We start from the raw sequence: 22630 nt of genomic DNA, 5'->3' as shown, positions 1-22630 counted from the left end.
AGAGACAGAGAGAGAGAGAGAGAGAGAGAGAGAGAGAGAGAGAGAGAGAGAGAGAGAGAGGGAGAGAGAGAGAGAGAGAGAGCATGCAAGCAGCAAAAAGAAACATGCTCTCCTGCACACATACACTCACGGAATTACTTACCTCTTCTCCTCCTCCTGCTCCTCTTTCTCCTCCCTCCCACCTCCTGCTAATACAGGAGGGGCTGTTCGCTCTGACGACACCTTCTGAATCACTAAGACATCTTGGCCTCTTTCCTTCAGACACACTCTGCTTGATTCATCTTTCTGTAATAGAAAGAACACCAGAATTGAGAATAAAGAATCTCTGCAAATAAAATGAAAAATTCAAAGATGTGAATACACACCAGTTGCCAAATGCATTTATATAAAATTTAAATTCAAGGAAAAGGTATGTATGTCTTTAGCATAAACAATTATAGAATTTCTAATCAGGTGAATTACGGGCAATATGAAATATTTTATCTGTTAAGGTAGCATATTTAGAGTCTCCTTAGAAAATAGATATTTAAGAGGTGGAAGCATTGATCTGCAAATCTGAGGTACACATAGTGACTGATAATAAATGCTTATTAACTACCTTAGATAACAGAATTAATTGGAATATTAATACAAAAAACAAACACTCTAAATGCAATCAGTGCTTACTTCTTCTCCGCAAGCTTAGACTATTTAAAGTGGACAAAGGCCTCATGTTGTCTTTTTATCACAGTGTGTCTGAAAAACCAAAATTTAAAAAATCTCCAACAGATTACCACAAATGTAGCTAAAGATATTGGGGCTGACACAGATGATTTTGTAAGTGTATGTCAGAGGGCAATGTTGAAGAAACTGGAAACCATCTGGAAACTGATGACAGACACCCAATGTTTAAATCCCACGCAAATCGCTCCAGAAATTCCTTTCTTTGTAGAGCCATACATCTTTTAATCAAAAAAATCCAGAAATCTATAAGTTTTAATATATTTCATGTAACCATTATAAGAAAAAAAGTACCATAAAATTCTTAGAAAGTATCCGTTTTTCAAATTATACAATAGTTTAGAATTTTTGTGTAAGATTTAAACATTTTTTCTTGGTTCTAATAGGTTATATGCACATGGTGGCTAGCTTAGTCACTTCCATTGTCCATACTTCAGTTGTGATTTTTGTTTAGTGGCGACAATGTCAGAGAAAAAAAACTTTAATTTTAATCATATCGATAGCTCTACAGTGGAACATTATTGTGTACCTTTATGGTCAGCTTCCAGTAAGTACAACAAGGTACTTACTTTTCATACATACCCCTCCGATAAGGAAACCCGATCCAAATGGATCATCGCTATCTGGAGAGAGAGCTTTACGATTAGTCCCCATACTTGAGTCTGTAGCTGGCATTTTAAAAAAGAGGATTTTCACGAGCCAGGGTCTGAGAAAGGAAATGCACATGAGGTGAGAAGGAGGATGATAAAATTCTACAGGACCAGGACTATGCTTGGGTGCTGGATCCAGCAGTTATTGATGAAAATATGTCTCTCAGAGAGCAGATCCTCCAGCTGAGGGAACAAATTGAAACCCGTGCAATGAAGCACTGCATTGACATTCACTGTTTTGCTGGCTCAGAAAGAGACATTTGCCTTTTTACAAAGTAAGATGTCCAGCTGACTTATGTTGTTATGCTCACATACATATTCACCTGTCCCTGAATAAAGTTTATTGACTAATTATTGAAATTCTGTTTTTTTAAAGAAGAATAATGCAATCACATATTTGTCCCATGTAAGTTCATGGTAGACACAAGTTTTTAATACATCCTGATCTTACCTTCAAAATTGTGGATGTAGCTTGAAACATATAGTTTGAAGTCCTTCTCCTTTTTATTACACAATGTTCTTCTAAGTTTGTCTGGGTCAAATTTTGCAATTATTTTTTTACCCACTTTTACCAATTTCCTTCAAACTTTGCATGGCTGCTGATCTCCGGTGATAATACAATTTGACCCATGAGCTGTATGTTAATTATGTCAAATTTAAATTTCTCATTTCCTTAGATATATGAAAAATTGGCAGTGTTGGTCAAGTGGTTAGCATGTTGGACTTTCGACAAAATGGTTGAAGGTTCCAGACCAACATCCATCCATCCATCCAGTCCATTATCCATCCATCCATCCTCTTCCGCTTATCCGAGGTCGGGTCGCGGGGCCAGCAGCTTGAGCAGAGAGGCCCAGACTTCCCTCTCCCCGGCCACTTCTTCTAGCTCTTCCGGGAGAATCCCAAGGCGTTCCCAGGCCAGCCGGGAGACATAGTCCCTCCAGCGTGTCCTGGGTCTTCCCCGGGGCCTTCTCCCGGTTGGACATGCCTGGAACACCTCACCAAGAAGGCGTCCAGGAGGCATCCTGATCAGATGCCTGAGCCACCTCATCTGACTTTTCTCGAAGCGGTGGGGCAGCGGCTCTACTCTGAGCCCCTCCCAGATGACTGAGCTTCTCACCCTATCTTTAAGGGAAAGCCCAGACACCCTGCTTAGGAAACTCATTTCAGCCTCTTGTATTCACGATCTTGTTCTTTCGGTCACTACCCATAGCTCATGACCATAGGTGAGGGTAGGAACGTAGATCGACTGGTAAATTGAGAGCTTTGCCTTACGGCTCAGCTCTTTTTTCACCACGACAGACCGATGCAGAGCCCACATCACTGCGGATGCCGCACCGATCCGCCTGTCAATCTCACGCTCCATTCTTCCCTCACTCGTGAACAAGACCCCGAGATACTTGAACTCCTCCACTTGGGGCAGTATCTCTCCCCCAACCCTGAGAGGGCACTCCACCCTTTTCCGGCTGAGGACCATGGTCTCGGATTTGGAGGTGCTGATTCTCATCCCAGCCGCTTTACACTCAGCTGCGAGCCCGCTATAGCCTAACTACAGGGTCACGGGGGGTCTGCTGGAGCCAATCCCAGCCAACACAGGGCACAAGGCAGGAAACAAACCCTGGGCAGGGTGCCAGCCCACCGCAGTCAAGCCCAACACAGAGAAATTAATTTTATTAAAAAAAATAATTTTGATTAATTGATATTGAAGTTTTGTCTCATTACTTCAATATGACATTTAAGCAGCATAAGTCATGTTTAGTGTGTTGGATGTTCAATCAAATGGTCGAAGGTTCAAGACCAATGTACACAAATTTTTTTTATTTTTATTTTACCAATTTTTCATCATTTATATACAAATTTGGCGAAATACTCTTCAGTGATTTGGCGGAAGTTGCTCGGTAGATAAAGTGTTGGGCTTTTCTAAGAAAGAGTGAAGGTTCAATTGTCCAATACACAAAACACATTTCTAAGGTTTCACCATTGTTAAGATTTTCAGAAATGAGAAATTAATATGAATGAATGTTACGTTTCACTTTAAGAGCATAGGTTCGATTCCAATCTGTCACTAACGTCATTTCTGTAAAATCACCTTCCCCTCCAAGTCAAGGTTTATGGAATGAGCGGAGGACTGTCTGGCATTAGGGTGGCTAAATATTTCTTGTACTAAGATTTTATTGATCATATGTGACTAAAAATACAAGCATGGGTTGCTCATAAAATAATGAATGTAATTCAATTAAAATGCATAGATTCCTTAAATGATTAAAAAAAAATAACTCTTACAATAATCATTATCCTACATACTTTAATCAAGTTTTATATGATGTGTCATTTTCTTTCCATAGTTAAGCTGGTTAGAAACTTGACTTTCACAAATCTATGTATTTTAATTGAATTCAATTAATAATTTTATAGGTGCCCCACGATTTTATTTTTAGTCACATATGACCAAAATAATCTTATTATAGTGTTGATCTGATGCTTGGCACAATGTTTGAATAATGTGACTTCCGTCATTTACCTTAAGTCTGGGCATGTCTTGAAGCGACTGGGTGAAAAACACTATATAGCTAGTATGTTTTGATATCAACGCTGGAAGCGAAGAAGCTGGCTGAAACAGAATCCGGGAGAGTGCAGATAGCCTTTTGTTGTTTTTATTTTAGTTCTCTCTGTTCTTGAATGCAACTAATAAGGCAAATGTTATGTTTTTTTGTGTAAACATAACTAAATAAAAACCTTGAACATCAGCCTACATTATTTCAATAAATAATCTGTAGTGAGAGTACATTAAAATGGCCCAATGTAAAATAAAAAAAAACTTATAACCAGGACTCACTGTATATTTTGTAACCAGGGCCCATATTTTAACTTCAGTTTTATACGTTTATACATTTTAATTGCACCTGTACTCTTTTTATTTTTATTTCTTACCCATCAACCCCATTTTTTTTACTTTTCTGTGCATCATGGCATTATGTAAGTGAGCTCAGTGGTGTAACTGGAATATGATGGGCCCTCACACACAAAAAAGTAAACATACTATGAAATTAAATTAAATCCCATTAAAATGACCACCATTAATGACATACATCAATCATATACAGTATGAGCTACATAAAAGGTCATAACTATGTTTATGGAGTTGAGGGAATGGTAACACCATTAACTTTTTTATTTTGATGTCAAGAAGGGAGCTTTACAAAACAACATCCATGCAGTCAACAAGGGCCCATCGTCCCATGGGCTCTGCTGCAGCTGCCCTACCCACATTGCCTATAGTTACAAGACTGTGTGGGGATATTTACTAGAATGCAGGATTACAATCAGTATTTATGTGTTTACTGTTCCCATTGCCATATGCAATATTGTAAATCAAAATAAAAACAATGCAAAGTAAACATGATTGCAATAACTGAAAGATCTGAAGATATCTGTAACACAATGAGTAACTTTTCAGTAGCCTGCCTACTCTATGTATTCCCTGGTATGCTGAAAGTCTCCTGTTATTCTGATATTTATTACATTATGGACTACAACGATGGACCCACCGCTTAAGAGTAACTCCACATACAAAGGAGAGCTTCATACTGTGTGATAGTGCATTTACTAAGTCCTAAAAAATTAGCACCAGAACATCCAGTCTTAAAAACCATTAGATATCTTTAGGTAATGTCTGGCACACACGTAGTTTAAATTTGCTGCCTTATAAGAGTGGTTCTGGATCTTCTGTGACCCATAATTAGATTAGCAATGGATGTAAAATATGACTCCCAAAATAGATGTTATTACTGAACAAAAGAAGAGAAAGAGATGAAAAAATACTACTGAGCCACTAAATCACAGCACACAAGTGATCTCCTGAAACACACAGACCCTTGATCAGCCTATTAAAAAATTGGAATTTTACAGCTGGCATCACAATAGAGAACAGGCTTGTTTGTCTCACTGTCCGTCTAGTCCCTCAAGGCACATTCTTTCTCCTCTCTTTGCTCAAGCTATTTCATGCATCAGATAGCTCTGTCTGCCTCACATTTCATATTACAAAGTAAATCTGAGATTCAAAGACCTCTAGAAATCCCTCCCTTCTATTGGTGCTCCCTTTATGACGTACTACCACTCAGGACACATTCATAATAACAGGAGACGTCAAAACAGATAATAACAGGCGGAAAGAAAGCCAGTCTAAACCCGCTGTATACCACCAAACTGAAAAGATTGTCACTAATTATATTCCTACATTTTATCTTACAAAAGAACAGCTTACACAAAAGACGTTCAGTTCAACCCTCATTCATCTACACATCAGCAGGATTTGTGATGTTACACAGTCAGAAATGAGCTGTGGCTGTTAGAAAGATTACACGTGCATAAGTATCACTGCATTCTTTACATATTTAGGAGTATATTTAAACCACTGCATTCAGGAATTGTTCAATAAAATGTTTTCTAATAAAGGATTTTACATTATGCAGGTACACTACTTCTAAGTCATTATGCTTTTTAAATTTAAGGTCAATGTGATTAGAAATTCAAGCTGGTAAGAAAAACAGAAAAAAAACTGTATGTGCAGAATCTATTACTGCGCATAAGGACATTTAAGCTCCTTAGAATTGCAGTTTAAAATCCCCCAAATATCTCCAGCTATGGCTGACTTAAGCCCCCGTGAGAGATCTAAGTGTGGGATAGATGCATGGTAAAGTGAATGTGCATCACATTATTTCTATGAGATTAATTTCAGTCTGACTGTGTTCAAGTCAGCTCCTGCTTTATGCTCAGAAGCATGAAAAGGCGCAATAAAAATATATTAATGATCTAACCTACTTCAGCCAATTCTGAGTCATGGGGCAAAACCCAAATAATCATCATTAAATTTACAAAGAGCCCCTCAATAGCAAACACCATCCAAAGACACTTTACCAGTAAAGGTATATTGTAAAATGGTTCACAACCTTTCATCTGGTTGGAGCTCCGACAGGTTAAGTGATTTGCTCATGGTCACACAATGTATCGGAGGTAGGATTTTAACTGAGAGCCTTGTGGTTTACAGTACAGGCTTTTAGCAAATTCTGGACTGGACATTAGTCAATGACAGGGCACACTCATGTGCTCACCTACACTCATACTGTTCCTATAATAGAGTCACTTACTAATTTAACACATATTTGGGGTGTGGAAGGAAACCCTTTCTTTTGTTGTGGAATCACACCATGATTCATCCCAGGCAGCACATTTTGCACTGTGGTAGCTATTAATGGTCATTCACAAACCTGCAATGTTTTTAATACAAAGTTCCTCAAAAGCAGTTCTATCTACACCAGGAGTAATGACAGAACTCTCATCTTTGGGCACCCAGAGACTGCCTGTAAGCACTGTAAGTGGACAGCTTTGCCTCAGTATCAGTTTAGCTCTCTCACTCAGCCCCGCACCTTCTGCGAAGTACCACCACTACTCCTACACCGTCCACAGTACATATCTTGCCAAATACACCAAGTCGTGGAACCACACCATGATCCATCACAGGTCACACATTTTACACTGTGGCCATCAACAAACCTGCAATATCTAGATTATATGGGTCCTCAAAAGCAGTTCTTTCTACGTCATGAACAATAAGAGAACTCCTGCTCAGACGTGACTGCCTACACACACTACAAGCGGACCGCTTCCTGGTAATACCAGCTGAGCTGTCTCTGCCACTCAGCCCCAACTTTCTGGGCAGCACTGCCACTAAACACATGCAAATGTGTGACAATCTCCAAAAAATAACAAAACTGAGATTTAAATCCTCTCTATATAACACTCTATTAACTAAGATATTTAAAAAGTTATTAACAATATGTGAACTTTTGTATCTGAATAAAATAACAAATGAGACAATTTAATAACTAGGTTACATTAACAAAATGAAGTGTAGTATCTGTGGCATTCACATAGCATTAAATTTATGCTAATGTACGTTGTGATAAAGGCGCTATATAGGCGCCAGACCCAGCACAGACTGACGCAGAGGCAAGTGTAAAAACACACAGGCTTTTTATTGTTCTCTTCAGCCGTGGGGTATGCCTTCCCCGTGTCCCACAGGCCCAACACAGTCCCAAAGCACTTCACTACAACACAAACAACACTCTTCTTCTTGCACCACCACTCCTCCCAGGCAACCTCATCCTCTTTCTCCCGATTCTGGCCCTTTTCATAGCCCACCTGGAAGTGCTCCAGGTGCTTGATCACCTGTGGCTAATTGCACTTCTAGGCGGGACTGTAGAGGTGTTCATAATGGCTCCAGGATCCACGCAACACCCCCTGGCAGCCACACCAGATCCCCACAGGGTTGTGGAGAACTCCATCTCACATGGAACCCTGCGGGTACCCGAGGCACCAGCATCACCCAGGGAGGCTACCACCAAGCGTCCCGGGGGAGGTTCTGACGAGCCCATGGCTGCTCCCCCAGAACACAAGCAGATGAGGTGTCCCGGCCAGGTATGGGACCTGGTCACCCGCCACAACGCATATCACTTCATTTGTAATACTTCAAGGTGTCTTACTATTGTAAAATCTTACTAATTTTTAAAAGTTGTATTAAGTTGTTATCCTGTTTATCTTTGTTTTGTGGAGCCAAACACAAATAAGGATCCTTGAAATATGTTGAATTCTACAGGGTTCTGGCATTGGATTAGTGTTATGCTGCAGATATCTAGGCATACAAAGCATGATCAAAAAGTTTGAAGCCTAAACTATCAAGAGAAACACCAGTAAAAATATTTTTAAGATAATCACCATGAACACTGATGCACTTATTAAAACACTTACAAAGCTTTTCTAAGCCACTTACATAAAGTTTTGTCTTGATCATGTAGCCAGTTTTCTGTCGCAGTCTTGATGTCTTTTGCAATGCATGTCTATTGGCATTGCACTCCATGGACATAGAAAACACAGGACTGGGTTTAGAGAATTAGGTGGATGTGACATCCCATTGAGTCCACAATTTCTTAAAGTAGCCTTTGATACCCATGTTTTATGAGCAAAGGCATTGTTGTGAAGCAGATGTGGGGGTGCTGACAGCCTTTTTTCTTTTACCTCTTATCCCAACTGCTGCAAACACCAAGGCAAAGCAGTATAATAGTGACTACTTATGTGGCCCTGTTGAGTTATGTGACTCATTTAGGTGACACCCTAACATTATTAAACATTGTGAATATTATCTTGCAGCACTGGCTTGGAACAGAGATTTCATTGGTAGTAAAAAATAACAATTCTGTTGTTTCAACTGTTGCTTGGAATCTGGGTCATAGTGATGGACCAAAGTTTATTTCTTCAGTTAAGAAAGGCTTATTAAATCTCTTCCTGTCTAACTTCATTAGCCTAAGATTCTCCTTAGAGCACTTAGGTGATACTTCATTTCAGGAATCAACATTCTGGGAACCCAGCATGCATACCCCTTGCTTAGAACTGGTTGTTCATGAATAATGATGAGTGAACTCTGCAAAGTTTGCTTTCTAGTGAGCTCAGAAAAATCACGTTAATGTCCGCAGACTTTGCCAAGCTCCACGAAATCCATTGAAGTCAAAAGGGAAGGAGAAAATCTACTAGCTTTGAGTGGATTAAAATAGTGCAGTGGTCTTGTAAGTGTTCCTGAAGACTAGGGAAAAGTCTGCCAATGATACTGATATTGTAGCTAAATATGTGATCGGAGTTGTGAGGCAGCAGTCCAGCCACTGTGCCATTGTGCCACAAACAACAAAGACACAGAAGGAACAAATTTCAGAAACAAAACTGGCCATGCCCTTATGTGGCGGTGTGTGGGACTAGTTTGTGCCATTGTTTAATATTGCTTTATCTATATTAATAAATGAAGGTTGTATATATGCACGGATGCCAGAGGCCAGAAGCAAGCCGTGTACAATACAACCGCTGCCCGAACGCGAATGCGCACACCACCACCTATACAACTTTCATTTAGTAATGTAGATCTCCAAGCCGTGATCTGTTGCCATGGTCACTTCAGCACGCAAATCCGCCGCTGTCACCATCAGGGAACTAGGTGGTGCTGAAAGCGCCTGAATGTACAAATTTTATGAATTCTTTGTTTCCAATTTACTTCATTTAAACCTTTGCACTCCGATATTTTTTTACTTATGAGTGCAGCAACTCAAAGACATTTTGGACTTAAAAGATATAACAATTAAATTTCAGTTTTAGTTTTAATAAATTGGTTAATTTTAGTACAAATGTGTTTATCTAATTAAATGAAAACTGTCCCAGAACACTCCCACCCTCCATGATTTTTCATCCCTCCAAAGATCGGAGGGAACAGAAAGTGATTGCCATTCTTGGATTTGCGATTCTTTACAGAATCAGGGGTTTACTGGTTATTTCATAACGCGTCCTGTGTTTTTTGAAATGGGCTACTTTAAGGCTTGTTTCAGGACAGTAGCTGAGTATATGTCTAATTTGCATGCATAATTAGCCATGTGATGCTAGTGTTTATTTCTGGTGGCAGTACCCATAATATTTTTATTATGGTAATCTAATGTACTCCTGAAATGAAAACAATTTGAAGTTTATTTTTTAAATGCATGTGGGGCAAAAATCTGGCAAGTGAGATAGCAGAGTATGTCCTGATTGAAATTAGTGCAGTTAGAGAGAGGGAGGAAAATATTGTGCAGCACTGTCAAGTGGGATAGGGCATTTATTTTGTTTTTTTTTTTCTTTTTGTTTTTACAATCCAGCGACGGTCACGTCGGCTATGATCCTATAGTAAGCATGTGTGAAAGTTCTGTGCTTAGCTGATACAACAACCCTGTAATGTCATGCTGGCCTTGAAAACTTTCATGGGGCAACATGTTTGCCTAAGCACAATTTCTAGGAAAATATTCGGTGAAAAGGGTCACCAGCAAACACAGTATATTTGCTGTGAAAAAAAACTCTTCGGGAAATTTCGCCGATCAACATTATTCATGAACAAAAATTTTTACTGAGCCATAATTAAACACTACAATGCTGTCTGCTTGACACATCTTTAATTTTTGATTTTACAACAGAATTCTGTGACAGTGGCATTTTCAAGGGATCCTGGTAAACATTGACTAGGCCTGTAGTTCACTAGTGGCTGCTTTTAATGATATACCTACTTGATTACATTTTTCACCATCCATAATAACTTTATAAAGATGAAACACGTACTATAAACCACTGTCAAATATAAAGCACTGTAGAAAAACCTTTTCATTACCCCTCATACCTCAAAACCAATGATTTAAGAATCTTTTCCATGCATGTCTGGATGCAAATAAGGTAATCACATACAACTGACATGCATTTAATTGTTTTTTGCACAGGCATAAGTCAAGATTCTGTCCTTGAAAATAAAATTTAGTCCCATTTTAACTGGCTATGCACACTCTCTTGTGATCACACCATACACTCTACTGTTAACTTCAACCCATGCACCTTACAAATAAACTCTGCATTTATTTTGCATGCCCACAAATCCCCAGAACATCAATGAAATTAGACCACATCCATCCATCCATTATCCAACTTGCTATATCCTAACACAGGGTCACGGGGGTCTTCTGGAGCCAATCCCTGCCAACACAGGGCGCAAGGCAGGAAACAAACCCCGGGCAGGGCGCCAGCCCACCACAGGAAATTAGACCACACTGATTTTTAATTTTGGAATGGAAATCTTCATATCAGGCACATTGTTAAGGTATGAATGTGTCATGTAACACTTTTGCAGTCAGTGAAATGCTACTCTTTGTCTAGCCAATTTAATATTATGGTTTATGCCAAGAGTAAATGACATCTTTTCATTTTCATTAGAATATACAGTGCATTCATAAATGGAGGTTTACTACAATGCGTACCCCTTGACCTGGGGTTAGAATAAGATCACCTCTGTCTTGGATAATGTAAAAGGCGCCGTTGGGAAAGCAACCAGCTCACAATATTCGGGGCTGGCAACCAGTCAACCTGGGTAAATCCAGAAAATAACTGCTAAACTGGCAGAGACAGAGAGGGAGAGAAAGAAACCACATAGAAATCAATGGTCAAGATTGTCCCAATACAGTGGTTTTTAGTTATTAGAATTTTATTTTTTGTTCCTGTATGTAAAAAATGCTTCCCCATCTCTCTTTGTCAGTTGGCTTCATGTATGAAAGCTTCCACAATGAAGGTGCATTAAATATGGACTGCATTATTGTTCAGATCCCTCAACACTCAGTCAGCTTCTAAAACCTAAAAGAGAAGACTGATCACATCATTTCCTGTATGTATGCCTAAGAATGAATGTGTGGTTATATTTTTGTGATTACTGTAGGACCTTAGCAGATTGGTGTTTCTTGCAGCACAACCTAAAGGGTTTCTGTGGTAAAACTTCGTTAAGATTAAAGCTGTGTTTGCGATTTATGAGAAACATATTGTGGGTCCATAAAAGTTTAACATTTGTATTTGTTTCATACTGCACAGCTTTCATTTGCCATTCACAAAGCCTGGACCCAGCCAAGAAGCAGTTGTCATCAATGATGAAAGACTTCTGGTAAAAGAAAATTCATTTCAAAATTAATTAATTAATTAATTAATTTCTTGTATAGAATTAACACATTTTTCCTTGATGTTTCCAAAATTTTGAACTGCTGACAGAATTTACAGTGACCTGTGCCTGTGTGGGTTTTTTGCTGAGTACTCTAGTTTTCTGCTCACATTCCCAAAGACTGTAAATTAGTCCCAACATATGGGTGTGTGCCCATGATGGACTGGCACCTCATCTAGGGATGCTTCCTGATGTACAGCATGTGCTGCAGGGATAGGCTAAGGCCTCCATGACCGTGAACTGGATTAAGAAGGTTTGAAAATGTATGTATGCATGTATGTGGATAACTGTACACATTATAATCCCTCCATCTGTATTAGCACATAACCTCAAATAACACTGAATGTTAGCACTTACAGTACTGCTGTGAACGTTTTCTGTAAGGCTTCACCACAAGGTCTGTTCATTCACTTTACATTTAGCTATACGCAGCAAGGGGTTACTAAGGGGGATTTGATTTATTTCTGATGTTGCAAAATGACCCAATCATCACATTATAAGCACTTTCCACAGGCTAATTTGAAACACTGACAACATTGTTGTTATAATTTAAAAAATGAAGCAAAAGAATGTAAGAAATCTTTTTAGAATTGAATCTTTAAATATTTTAGAGATTTGCTCAATCTATTCATATATTAAATGGTTAAGTCAGGACAAAGAGACAATTTTAAACAACCAGTCCTCAAAATGCCTCCCACTAAAGAATCTGCTACTTGTAGAAGTAAATGCCAGATTTTGGAAGGCAGCCATAATCAAAATGTTGCAGTTTGGAAAGATGTACTGTAGCATCTGTTGAGTGTACAACTTTAATTTAAATGTGACAAGGACAGAAAGACATGTTAAGTGAAATAAATATACATACTTAACGATAACAGATTTCCTAGTAGGGCAGTAAACTTAGCATTCACTTTACATTCTCAATAAATATCATTTGGAAACATCCAAAAGAAATAAATGATCATGTGAACTAGTATATGTCACACACAGAAACAAGAAAAAACAAAGATGCTGTAAAAAGCAATCAAGACTAAAAGGAGCCTACAATTGAGACATAAGAGAAAGGAAAGCAATCGTTAAACTTGAGCAACAAGTTTTAAAGTAATACAAGACATAAAAATCAGAAAATAGAAATAAACTGTGTCTAAAAATAATGTGACTTTAGTATAGTTAACACTAAAAGCACAAACATATTTGAGCAACCAAACATGGAATTAATAAAAATGTTAGCTATAAATATGAATTCATCTTCTCAGTAAAAGTATAGCACATACACCAGGAAATATTTTTAACTTCCACACAGGACTATTTTCATCTATTCTGTTACTTCCCTCATATTTTTTTAAAGGATCATGCAGCTACAAGAAAATGAATTAACTTTCTGTGCTCAGGCACAAATGAGTATCCTTCTACATAAAAGTGGTCTGGATTGTCCTTCCATCCCGTGAGTGCTACGCAGGCGCGGAGTTTCACACACACCCCGTCCATTTTGCAATGCACGATGGGATTTGTAGTTTCGTTTTTCCAGGTAACAGATGGTTTTCTGCTCCAGACTGTGCGATATCTTCTTCTTCTTTCTTACTATATAAAAGTGGTCCGTCCCGTGAGTGGAAAGCGTAGCGGTATTCCGCTTATCACAGACTTACTACTTGCAACTTGCGTTACGAAGCGACATGATGTGAGCAGAGTTCTGGTGCTGCCATCGTTCCCTTGCTTTTGTGCGCAATGCGCTGGAAAAATAGACAAAATTAAGTCTCTGGAAATAATTAATGTTGATGGAGTACAAATGCCTCACCGCGTAGTAAATATCAGGGGGGTTCAAAAGGGCGACCTCAATATAGAAAAAAAGTTTAAATTTCATCACAAAAATAACAGAAACTATGAGTATTAAAGTAATACCGCTCAAATGCAATATAACCAAATTAATGAGTTTGTATAAAATATCAAATTGATCTACATATTGAATTGCCTTAAGAAGTGGTCAACTTAAAAGTCGGTCACCTTAAAAGGCGGGTCAGCCTAGTTAGGTGAATACAGTATATGTCACTACTGCTACTAAAAAGATGTTGTTCTGGAATTTTTTTCAATTTCTTTTTCACTCTAAACTGATCGATTTCCGTCTTTTTAATTTAAACTGTTCCTTTGTTAGTGCAGAAAGCCAATTAGATTAAGCTATAAGTTGCTAAAACACTGTGCTTCCCAGTTCTACATGGCTCCTTTAAGAAAGAAAATAAATTCATTTTTGTTTATAAAATGAGGATAGATAAATGTTCAGAAAGTGCCTGACAATATTTATGACAGAAGAGTTAAAAGACAACGGCAAACAGATGAGAACAAGGGACAGGAAATTTGAAGTTTTCAAAACTGTGTAAAAGGGCCCCTCTGTGATGTACACCTACCGGTATGCTAAAATACTGATGATCCTTTCAGTTTTTGATGAAAACACCAACCTTTTGAAGAGGACATACTAAGCAATATTATTCTACTAAAAACAACTTTTCCTGCCTCACTGGTTTTATTCTATGGCTAGCTGCATGTCCTTATAATTTTCTGTACAATACAACATTTGGTTAAAAATATATAATTTTATTATACTGTAAATTTCAGAATGCTATATTTCAAAAACATTACAAGTCCACAGTTATAGTATAATCGTTTAAACATACACAATATGGCCAAAAGTATATGGGCACCCTGTCCATATTATTGAGTTCTGGTGTTTTCAGCCACACTCATTGCTAACAGAATAATAAAATCAAGCACATAAGTATGTAATCTCCATTGACAAACCCTAGCAGTAGAATGGGTTATACTGAAGAACTCAGTGACATACAATACCACCTTTGTCACAGGTTAGTACATGAAATCACTGCTCTGTCCCGTTCAATTTTAAGTGTTGTTATTGTCAAGTGGAAACGTCAAGGAGCAGCAACAGTTGAGGCCACAAAGTGGTACAGTAGATCATGCAAACTCAGAAAGCAGAACTGATGAGTGCTGAGGTGCTTAGCCTGTAAAAGAATCTCCTATCCTGTGCTGCATCACTCATAATAGAGTTCCAAACTGCTCCTGGAAGCAACGTCAGCACAGGAAGTGTGTGTCAGGAGCTTCATGAAATGGGATTCCATGGTTGAGGCTGCACACAAGCCTCAGATCACTACATGCAATGCCCAGTGCCAGCTGGAGTGGTGTAAAGCATGCCACCACTGAACTCTGGAGCAGCAGGAATGTCTTTCTCTTGAGTGCTGAATCATTCTTCTCTATCTGGAAACCTGATGAGCCTTCATGGGTTTGACAGATGCCAGGAGAATGCTACCAAATGGACTGCATAGTGAATGCTGTAAAGTTTGGCTCAGGTAAGATGATGGTCTGTGGCTGTTTCCCAAGGTTTCGGCTGAGCCCCTTGGTTCAAGTAAACGATACTGCTAATGCTACAACATATAAAGACATTTAAGATGATCGTTCACTTCAATCTTTGTGGCAACAATTTGAGGAAGACCCTTTTCTGTTCCAGCATGACTGTGCTCCTGGGCACAAAGCCAAGATCATAAGGACATGGAAGAACTTCCATGAGTGGCCTGCACAGAGCCCTGACCTCACCCCTACAGAACACCTTTTCAATGAATTGAAATGCTAACTGCAAGCCAGGTCTTCTTATCCAACATCAATATCTGACCACACAAATGCTCTTTTCGTTGAATGGGCACGAATTCCAACAGACACACTCCAACATCTTAAAGAAAGCCTTCCCAGAAGAGTGGAGGCTGTTATAGCCACAATGGTGAGGGAGGGGGGGAACAACTTCTTATCAATGCACATGGTTTTGGAATGTGAAGTCCAACAAGCTCATATAAGTGTGATGACCAGGTGTTCACAAACATTTGGCCATATATATATATATTTTTGAACAAGAAGCGTTCAGGTAGAGCACAAAGACTGCTTAGGGTCACATAGTCAGATGAAAGGACTGAACTAGTAATTTTTGATTTAAAGTTCAGTAGTTGAGCCTAAGGGTCAAAATACCTAAGTTTAAGTATTGTTAATGAAACTATTTTCATCTTACATTGTGCGATTCGCAGGCAACCACCGCCAAAATATGCTTTTGGAAATAAAAGCAATAATAATAATAATAATAAATTTTATTTATACCTTGCCCACATTCAAAGTGCTTCACAGAAATTCAAACTGAGCAACAGAGCATATAAAACAGTGGAAACAAATAAAATATGCATAAAACACTAAATAAAGATAAATACAGGAAACATAGGCCTTCAGTTAGAATAAGAGACATTAAACCAAAATAAAAATACAAAATATACAAAACACTACAAGACAACATTGAGCAAAATGCAAATCATCTTGAGCACCTGGACAAAGAGGATAAACTGAAAGAAGTTTCAGAATATCTGGGTATCTTAAATGTCTTCTGGAACAAATGGGTTTTTCATTTTTTTTGAAAAAAATTAATTGAGTCTCTGCGGTGGGTTGGCACCCTGCCCGGGATTGGTTCCTGCCTTGTGCCCTGTGTTGGCTGGGATTGGCTCCAGCAGACCCCCGTGACCCTGTGTTCGGATTCAGCGAGTTGGAAAATGGATGGATGGATGGATGAATTGAGTCTGCTGATCTCATTAATTTAGGTAGGGCACTCCAAAGTCTGGGCGCAATACAGCTGAAGACTCTCTCACCCACTGAGCACAAGACTGACGAGTGCTGAAGAGCATGATATAGCAGAGCAACAAGTCTGCCAGAATCAGAGGACTGTAGTGGGTGGACAGGAGCATAGTGATGGAGAAGGTTACTGATGTAGCCCAGTGCAAGGCCATTTAAAGATTTATGGGTTAGTAATAGATTCTTAGATTCAGTCCTATATGACACAGGAAGCCCTGGGTGTGATGTGTTTGCTGTTGCAGGTCTGCCTAAGGACTCTTGCAGCAGAGTTTTAAACCAGTTAGAGCTGTGAAAACAGATTAGTAGCGGCACTTACAAGTTGGGAGTTACAATATTCGATGCAGAGTGTAGTAAAAGCATGGATAAGTTTCTCAGCATCAGAAAAGGATATATTATGGAAGTTGAAGTAAGAAAGTTTCTTAATGTGATTTAAGAACAAGAAAGGGAAAAATTACAAATGAGACCAAGATTCATAGCAGAACAATGTCTGATGCTATCATTACCAAGAGTGCAGTACTGAAAAGGTGGTCACTTTATAAAGCTAAGCTTTAGTGCCAATTAGCATGACCTTTGCTTTGTTGCAGTTCAATTGTAAAGAGTTATGTTCCATCCAGGTTTTAATTTCACTGAAGCAAGTTGTGAGCCGAGAATACTCAGTTTTAACACCGAAATCAATCTGTGTATCATCCACATAAAATTGATAACCTAGTCCAAACCTCTGAAATAATATGGCCAAGAGGAAGCATGCAGATACAGAACAGCAGATTGACCCTTGAGGAACTCCTTGTGTAACTGGTGCTGAGTTAATTATGATGTTGCCAAGACTAATAAACCCTTGCCTATCAGTCAGATAAGATTGAAACCACTGAATACTCTTTATTCTGGACAGTAGAATATCATGCTTGATAGTATCAAGTGTTGCACTGGTCTAATAGGGTTAATGTGCTGGTTGCCAAGAGTTTGCTACCATAAGCAAATCATTAGTTACTCAAAGCAGGGCAGTTTCACAACTGAGCTGTACTCTGAAATCTGGCTGAAAGGGTTCCATCAGCTTGTGACAAGTTAAGTAACTGGTGAAGTGGGAGGCCACACCACACTCAAGAGCTTAGGCCAAACATTGTTCAGATTGCACCATCAAGACCAAGCTTTTTTTAATGCTGGAGTTACAGAAGCAATTGTCAAAGTAGCTGTCACCGAGACAGTGTCAGGGGATGTATTTATTATTGTCATAGCAGTTGGGATTATGGCATGAAATTGAGATTTGATAAGTGTGGTAGGAACTGAATTTATAAGTAAGACAGGGAAAATATAAAAAAACGTGTCCTGGCATTCACCTAAAGGCTGTTGAAGACCATATACACACCTTCATGGAAATGGTATTCTATGATGGCTGAGGCTTCTTTCAACAGAAAAATTTGCCCTGCCACACTGCAAACATTGTTCAGGAACATGAGAAGGTGTTCAAGGTGTTAGTTTGGCATCCAAATTCTGCAGATCTCTATCTAATCAAGCATCTGTGGGATGTTCTGGTAAAACAAGTCTAATCCATGGAGACTTCGCAACTTACAGGACTTAAAGGATCTGCTGCTAACGCCTCAGTGCCAGATACCAACAGGGCAACTTCAGAGGTCTTATGAAGTCCATGTCTTGACAGGTCAGTGCAGTTTTGGCAGCATAACAGGGACCTGTACAATGTTAGGCAGGCAATTTTATTGTTGTGGCTGACTGGTGTAAAAGGAGGATGAATCTGTATTAGTTGAATTATTTAGGTCTTTAATTTTATTATGGAAAAAGTGAAGGAATTTTTCACAGTGTGCAGTGGAAAAGGTGATTGGGCCAGATGCAGATTAAAGTAGTTTATTAGCCACCGAGAACAAAACCTTCAGATTATCATGGCTACTCTCTATTATTCTGCCATTGTATGCCTTCTTGGCTGTAGTTAGTGCAAAAACCTTTGATAGTTGGAGAAGGCCTATGCAGGCCAGTCTTATGTGAAACTCTTTCAAGGCATTGGCCAGCTGCTTTCACAGATTGTAGTGATGAGTTAGACCATGGAGCTGAATGCTTAGAGGAGATCTCCCTGTGTTTTAATGGGCCTCTTTTATCTACTGACTACTGATGGGCTTAGTTATAGTGGTCAGCAAGGTCTATCTAATGTGGATGGAATAAGGGAAGACAGAAAGAAATCAGAAATAGATTCATCAACGATAAGAGGGTTATTTTAAGGTTTCCGGAAGAAATTTGGCATTTACAATTAAGGGCACTAAGAGCAGGAAGAGGCATTGAGACAGTGAAAAGCACTGCTTTATAGTCAGAGAGGCCCGAATCAGTGCTGTGAGTGTGACCAACACATACTGTATGTACAAAGATGTAAAGACTAAGTCTAATATGTGACCACCAGACTGTGTAGGAAAATCAACATGCTACATGATACAAATGCAATAAAGGATTCCTAGATAGACTGTAGTAACAGTAGCAGTAATTTAATAAAAAAATAAAAATAGGTGATATAGACATAAGCAGGTCCTGCTCTCATTAATTCAAAATAATTAGAATACAAAACAATGAAAGAAAAGTTTGTAGGAGCTAATTGACAGGAAGGAGTGACAAAACTGCACAGTCCTGTCTGACAGGAAGAACATCCAAATATCAGGTTTTTTTGGCTAGTGACCTGGCAGTATCCTACATTATGAACATGTAACGACTATGCTAAATTATCACTTTTCCAAAATTGTGAATTGGAAGAGCCATTGCCTTTCTTTGTGCGGTGAGCTGGTGCCTTGCCCAGGGTTTGTTTCCTGCCTTACACCCTATGTTGGCTGGGATTAGCTCCAGCAGACCCCTGTGACCCTGTGGTTAGGATATAGCGGGTTGGATAATGGATGGATGGATTGCCTTTCTTTGTTCGTTGGTACCAGAAAGTTAATGTTTTTCAGATCTTGAGATATGACCCAGTAAATGTCTTAAATTATGTTTTTAAAACTTATTTTGAAATTTGGATTGTCAATAATTTAGTATACGAGAGCTAATTTTGCCCTTTTTTCAGTAAATAACTTGAAAGTTGGAAGTGTCCCACCTTTAGTTTAGTTTGCTTTCACTTACACCATATGGTGGATTCCAGCTTATCACTGGGGAGCTGGTCTTAATGGAGATTATACTGGCGGGCATTACTTGAGACTCTGAGTAAGGGCAGGAATACTTGGATTTATGATAACACTTCCTTAAAGCAAGCCTGTCTGACATGAATACAAGGACTGTCCTTAGCAAATAAGACTTTGGAAGATTGTTAAACAAAACAAAATACTCAATAAAAACAAAAATATGCAAGACTTCTTGGGAGATTGGACAATGAGTCGGATTCAGACTAAAGCTAAAACTAGCTGTCCTTAAAAGGCAGGCTGCTTTAAAGAATTCACATTAACAGTCTAGTGAAGACTTTGTTTCTGTATATATACACTCAGGCATGTTTTCTTTTATCAGCTCTGCATGTCCTCCTTAGTAGAGATGGCTATAATTTCGGCCAATAAAGCTTAGAGAAAGGTGTGGTATTTTGCTATAAACAACCATCTTTTTAATATCCAACAATCAATGCAGAGAAAGCCCTACGACGCTATCCATCCAAGTGGAGCACCTTTAATGCTACTTGACATGTGGATGTTTTGAAAGAAAGACAACATCTCAAAAGACATCTTCTGTTGAGGTCTCATTCTCACAGCCACACGCTTTTTACATCTAACAAGCAGATTCTTGATTTCCCTTGTGGGCTTTAGGATTGTTAATTAGTGTTTTATGTTCAAACAAATATACCTGTTGTGTTGCTCTAGTTCTAGGGGTCTAAGTATAGTAGCTGCTGATCATCCAGGGCACAATCTCTATAGCATCATTAGTTAAAACACTGATAGGGCAAGGGGCACACTGAAAAAGTAAGAAGGTACAAACATAAGAACATCCCTGGACCTGTGCTGACAGAGTAATACAATTTTAAATATCTAGTTCAGTTAACAGCACATTTTCTTATGTCTACGCTGTAGGAAGAAACAAAAGAACTACAAATATACTGATTATCAAGATTGAAGAATCATGAAAATCTCACTAAAAGCATTCCAGATTGGCTATAAAGGTGAGCCCTGGTCATATCAGGCAACAAAACGAACACAATGGTGCCTACTAATGATACCCTTTCATTTCTTTTTTGCAATCATGACATGATTGCATCCATGCTGAAAAAATTACAGGTCACTCTCTGGTACAAAGGATTTTAACAAGGCTTATCAAATTAATCTATTCTGAAAACCTGTATTGATGTACTCCATATTTAACTTACAATATAAAAAGAGATGTTTGTGTGCTTCGAAAAGGGAGTCAAAAAAAGAAAAATCAATCAACAAATTTCAATTTAACGGTTATTATACTGAAGCAACCCCTTCCAGTCAGTAGTTTAACCTCTCTTGGCCATTTAGGTGAAAGTCACATACTGTTCCCAGGCAAACAAAGAAAGGAAATGATCTCTTTTTTCAAACGCTTTACAGGCTGAGGAAAAGAGATTTTGGTGAACAGGAAGTAACTTGTCAAAAGGCCATGGTAATTGATGATGAACATCTGGGATGGAAGGAACTCCTCCTGGGATGCAGCAGTGTGGAACAAACTGCACCCTCAAATAAGAAATGGCAACAATTAGGTTTAGAAGGTTACAGTTTTCCTGCCTTGATATGATTTTTGTTGAGGTTTCCGTTTGTATCTGCCCAAGCACAGCTGCTCAAGGGTGGGCCCGGGTGGAGTATCCTTGTTAATGGGGCACTCACAATATACTGTAAAACATATTAAATTGAGTTCACATATTGGAAACTTAGGGTTTTCAGAGAAAAAGTGCTAAATATTTTACATACTTCCAAATTGCCTACAGAACACTAAACAATATACTATTAGATAGTTTCAGCCTACCAGTATGGGGGGAGGACAAATCTGTGAAATATTAAGTTTGTCTAACATGTATAGATAATAGCAATAGAGGCACCATCCTGAGGTAGCCTTCACAGCATAATAAAGAAGTGCATTTAATTAAAAGACAGATGTTTGAAAGTCAAAATGATCAAAAACTCACCAATAGTTTTACTTCCTCAAATATCAGAGGAAAGGCCAGAAGTTCCCAATATATGCTCAGCCACTTCTAAAGGTGTACACTGAAGATCTCTATTTCTGACAGCTTTACATTCTGAAATGGCACCTGTTCAGCTCAAGACCACAAAGCACCGCAGTGTGCAGTGAAGTTGGCACAGACTATTACTGGCACACAACTGGCTTAAGTTCAGAATTTACATAACACACGCTGACTCAGAAAGCCAAATGAGATTTTAGCAAAAATACACAATCACTTTTCTCTATCCAGAATTCTGACAAACATTTAGTACAACTAGGTTTGCAGATAATTTTAAATCGTAGGCCATAAGCCTATTTAAAAGCCACTCATATATATATAAAAAGTATATATATATATATATATATATATATATATATATATATATATATTTATATTGTGACGGATGGCCGGGGCCCCTTCCTGGCCAGGATGACCCTTCATCACATCTGCCACGGGGACTTGGGTGGGAAGCCCAGTATCTCCCCCGGGACGCTAGATGGCAGCCTTCCTGGGTTGCAGCGGTGCCTCAGAGTCCCCCAGGGCTTCATGGGGGTTGGAGTTCTGTGCAGCTTTGTGGGGTTCTGCAGGCGCCGCCAGGGGTACTGCAACAGGAGCGGCTGGCCCTTTTGGTACCCAATAAAAGGGAGCCAGTGACCAGCACTCAGTGGCCTGAGTCGGGTGGAAGGAGGACAAAGCTTGCTGAGCAGGAGTGGTGGTGGAAGAGAGGAGGATAAGTGCTTTGTGTTACTGTACTGTGCTTGGGACTGTGTTGTGGCTGGAAGGTTCACAGGGAAGACGTGCCCTCCAGCTGAAGAATAATAAACAGTTTATTTAATATACCCATTCCTCTCGTGTGATTCTGTGTCGGGTTGG

The 22630-nt window shown here is 39.0% G+C and overlaps 1 protein-coding gene across 1 annotated transcript in view; it reads right to left on the bottom strand.

Annotated features, from left to right (window-relative positions):
* The window catches only part of rapgef5a (Rap guanine nucleotide exchange factor (GEF) 5a), a 258368-nt gene that overhangs the window by 58697 nt on the left and 177041 nt on the right, over nt 1–22630 (bottom strand). The window contains exon 10 of the mRNA XM_039737710.1: nt 143–285. Within this exon, the coding sequence (XP_039593644.1) occupies nt 143–285 (143 nt within the window). The remainder of the gene's footprint in view (nt 1–142; nt 286–22630) is intronic.

Source organism: Polypterus senegalus, chromosome 15 (genome assembly GCF_016835505.1).
Source record: "Polypterus senegalus isolate Bchr_013 chromosome 15, ASM1683550v1, whole genome shotgun sequence".
Classification (NCBI taxonomy): domain Eukaryota; kingdom Metazoa; phylum Chordata; class Cladistia; order Polypteriformes; family Polypteridae; genus Polypterus; species Polypterus senegalus.
Note: the sequence above shows the minus strand (reverse complement) of the source record. Positions and strands in the feature narration are given on the sequence as shown.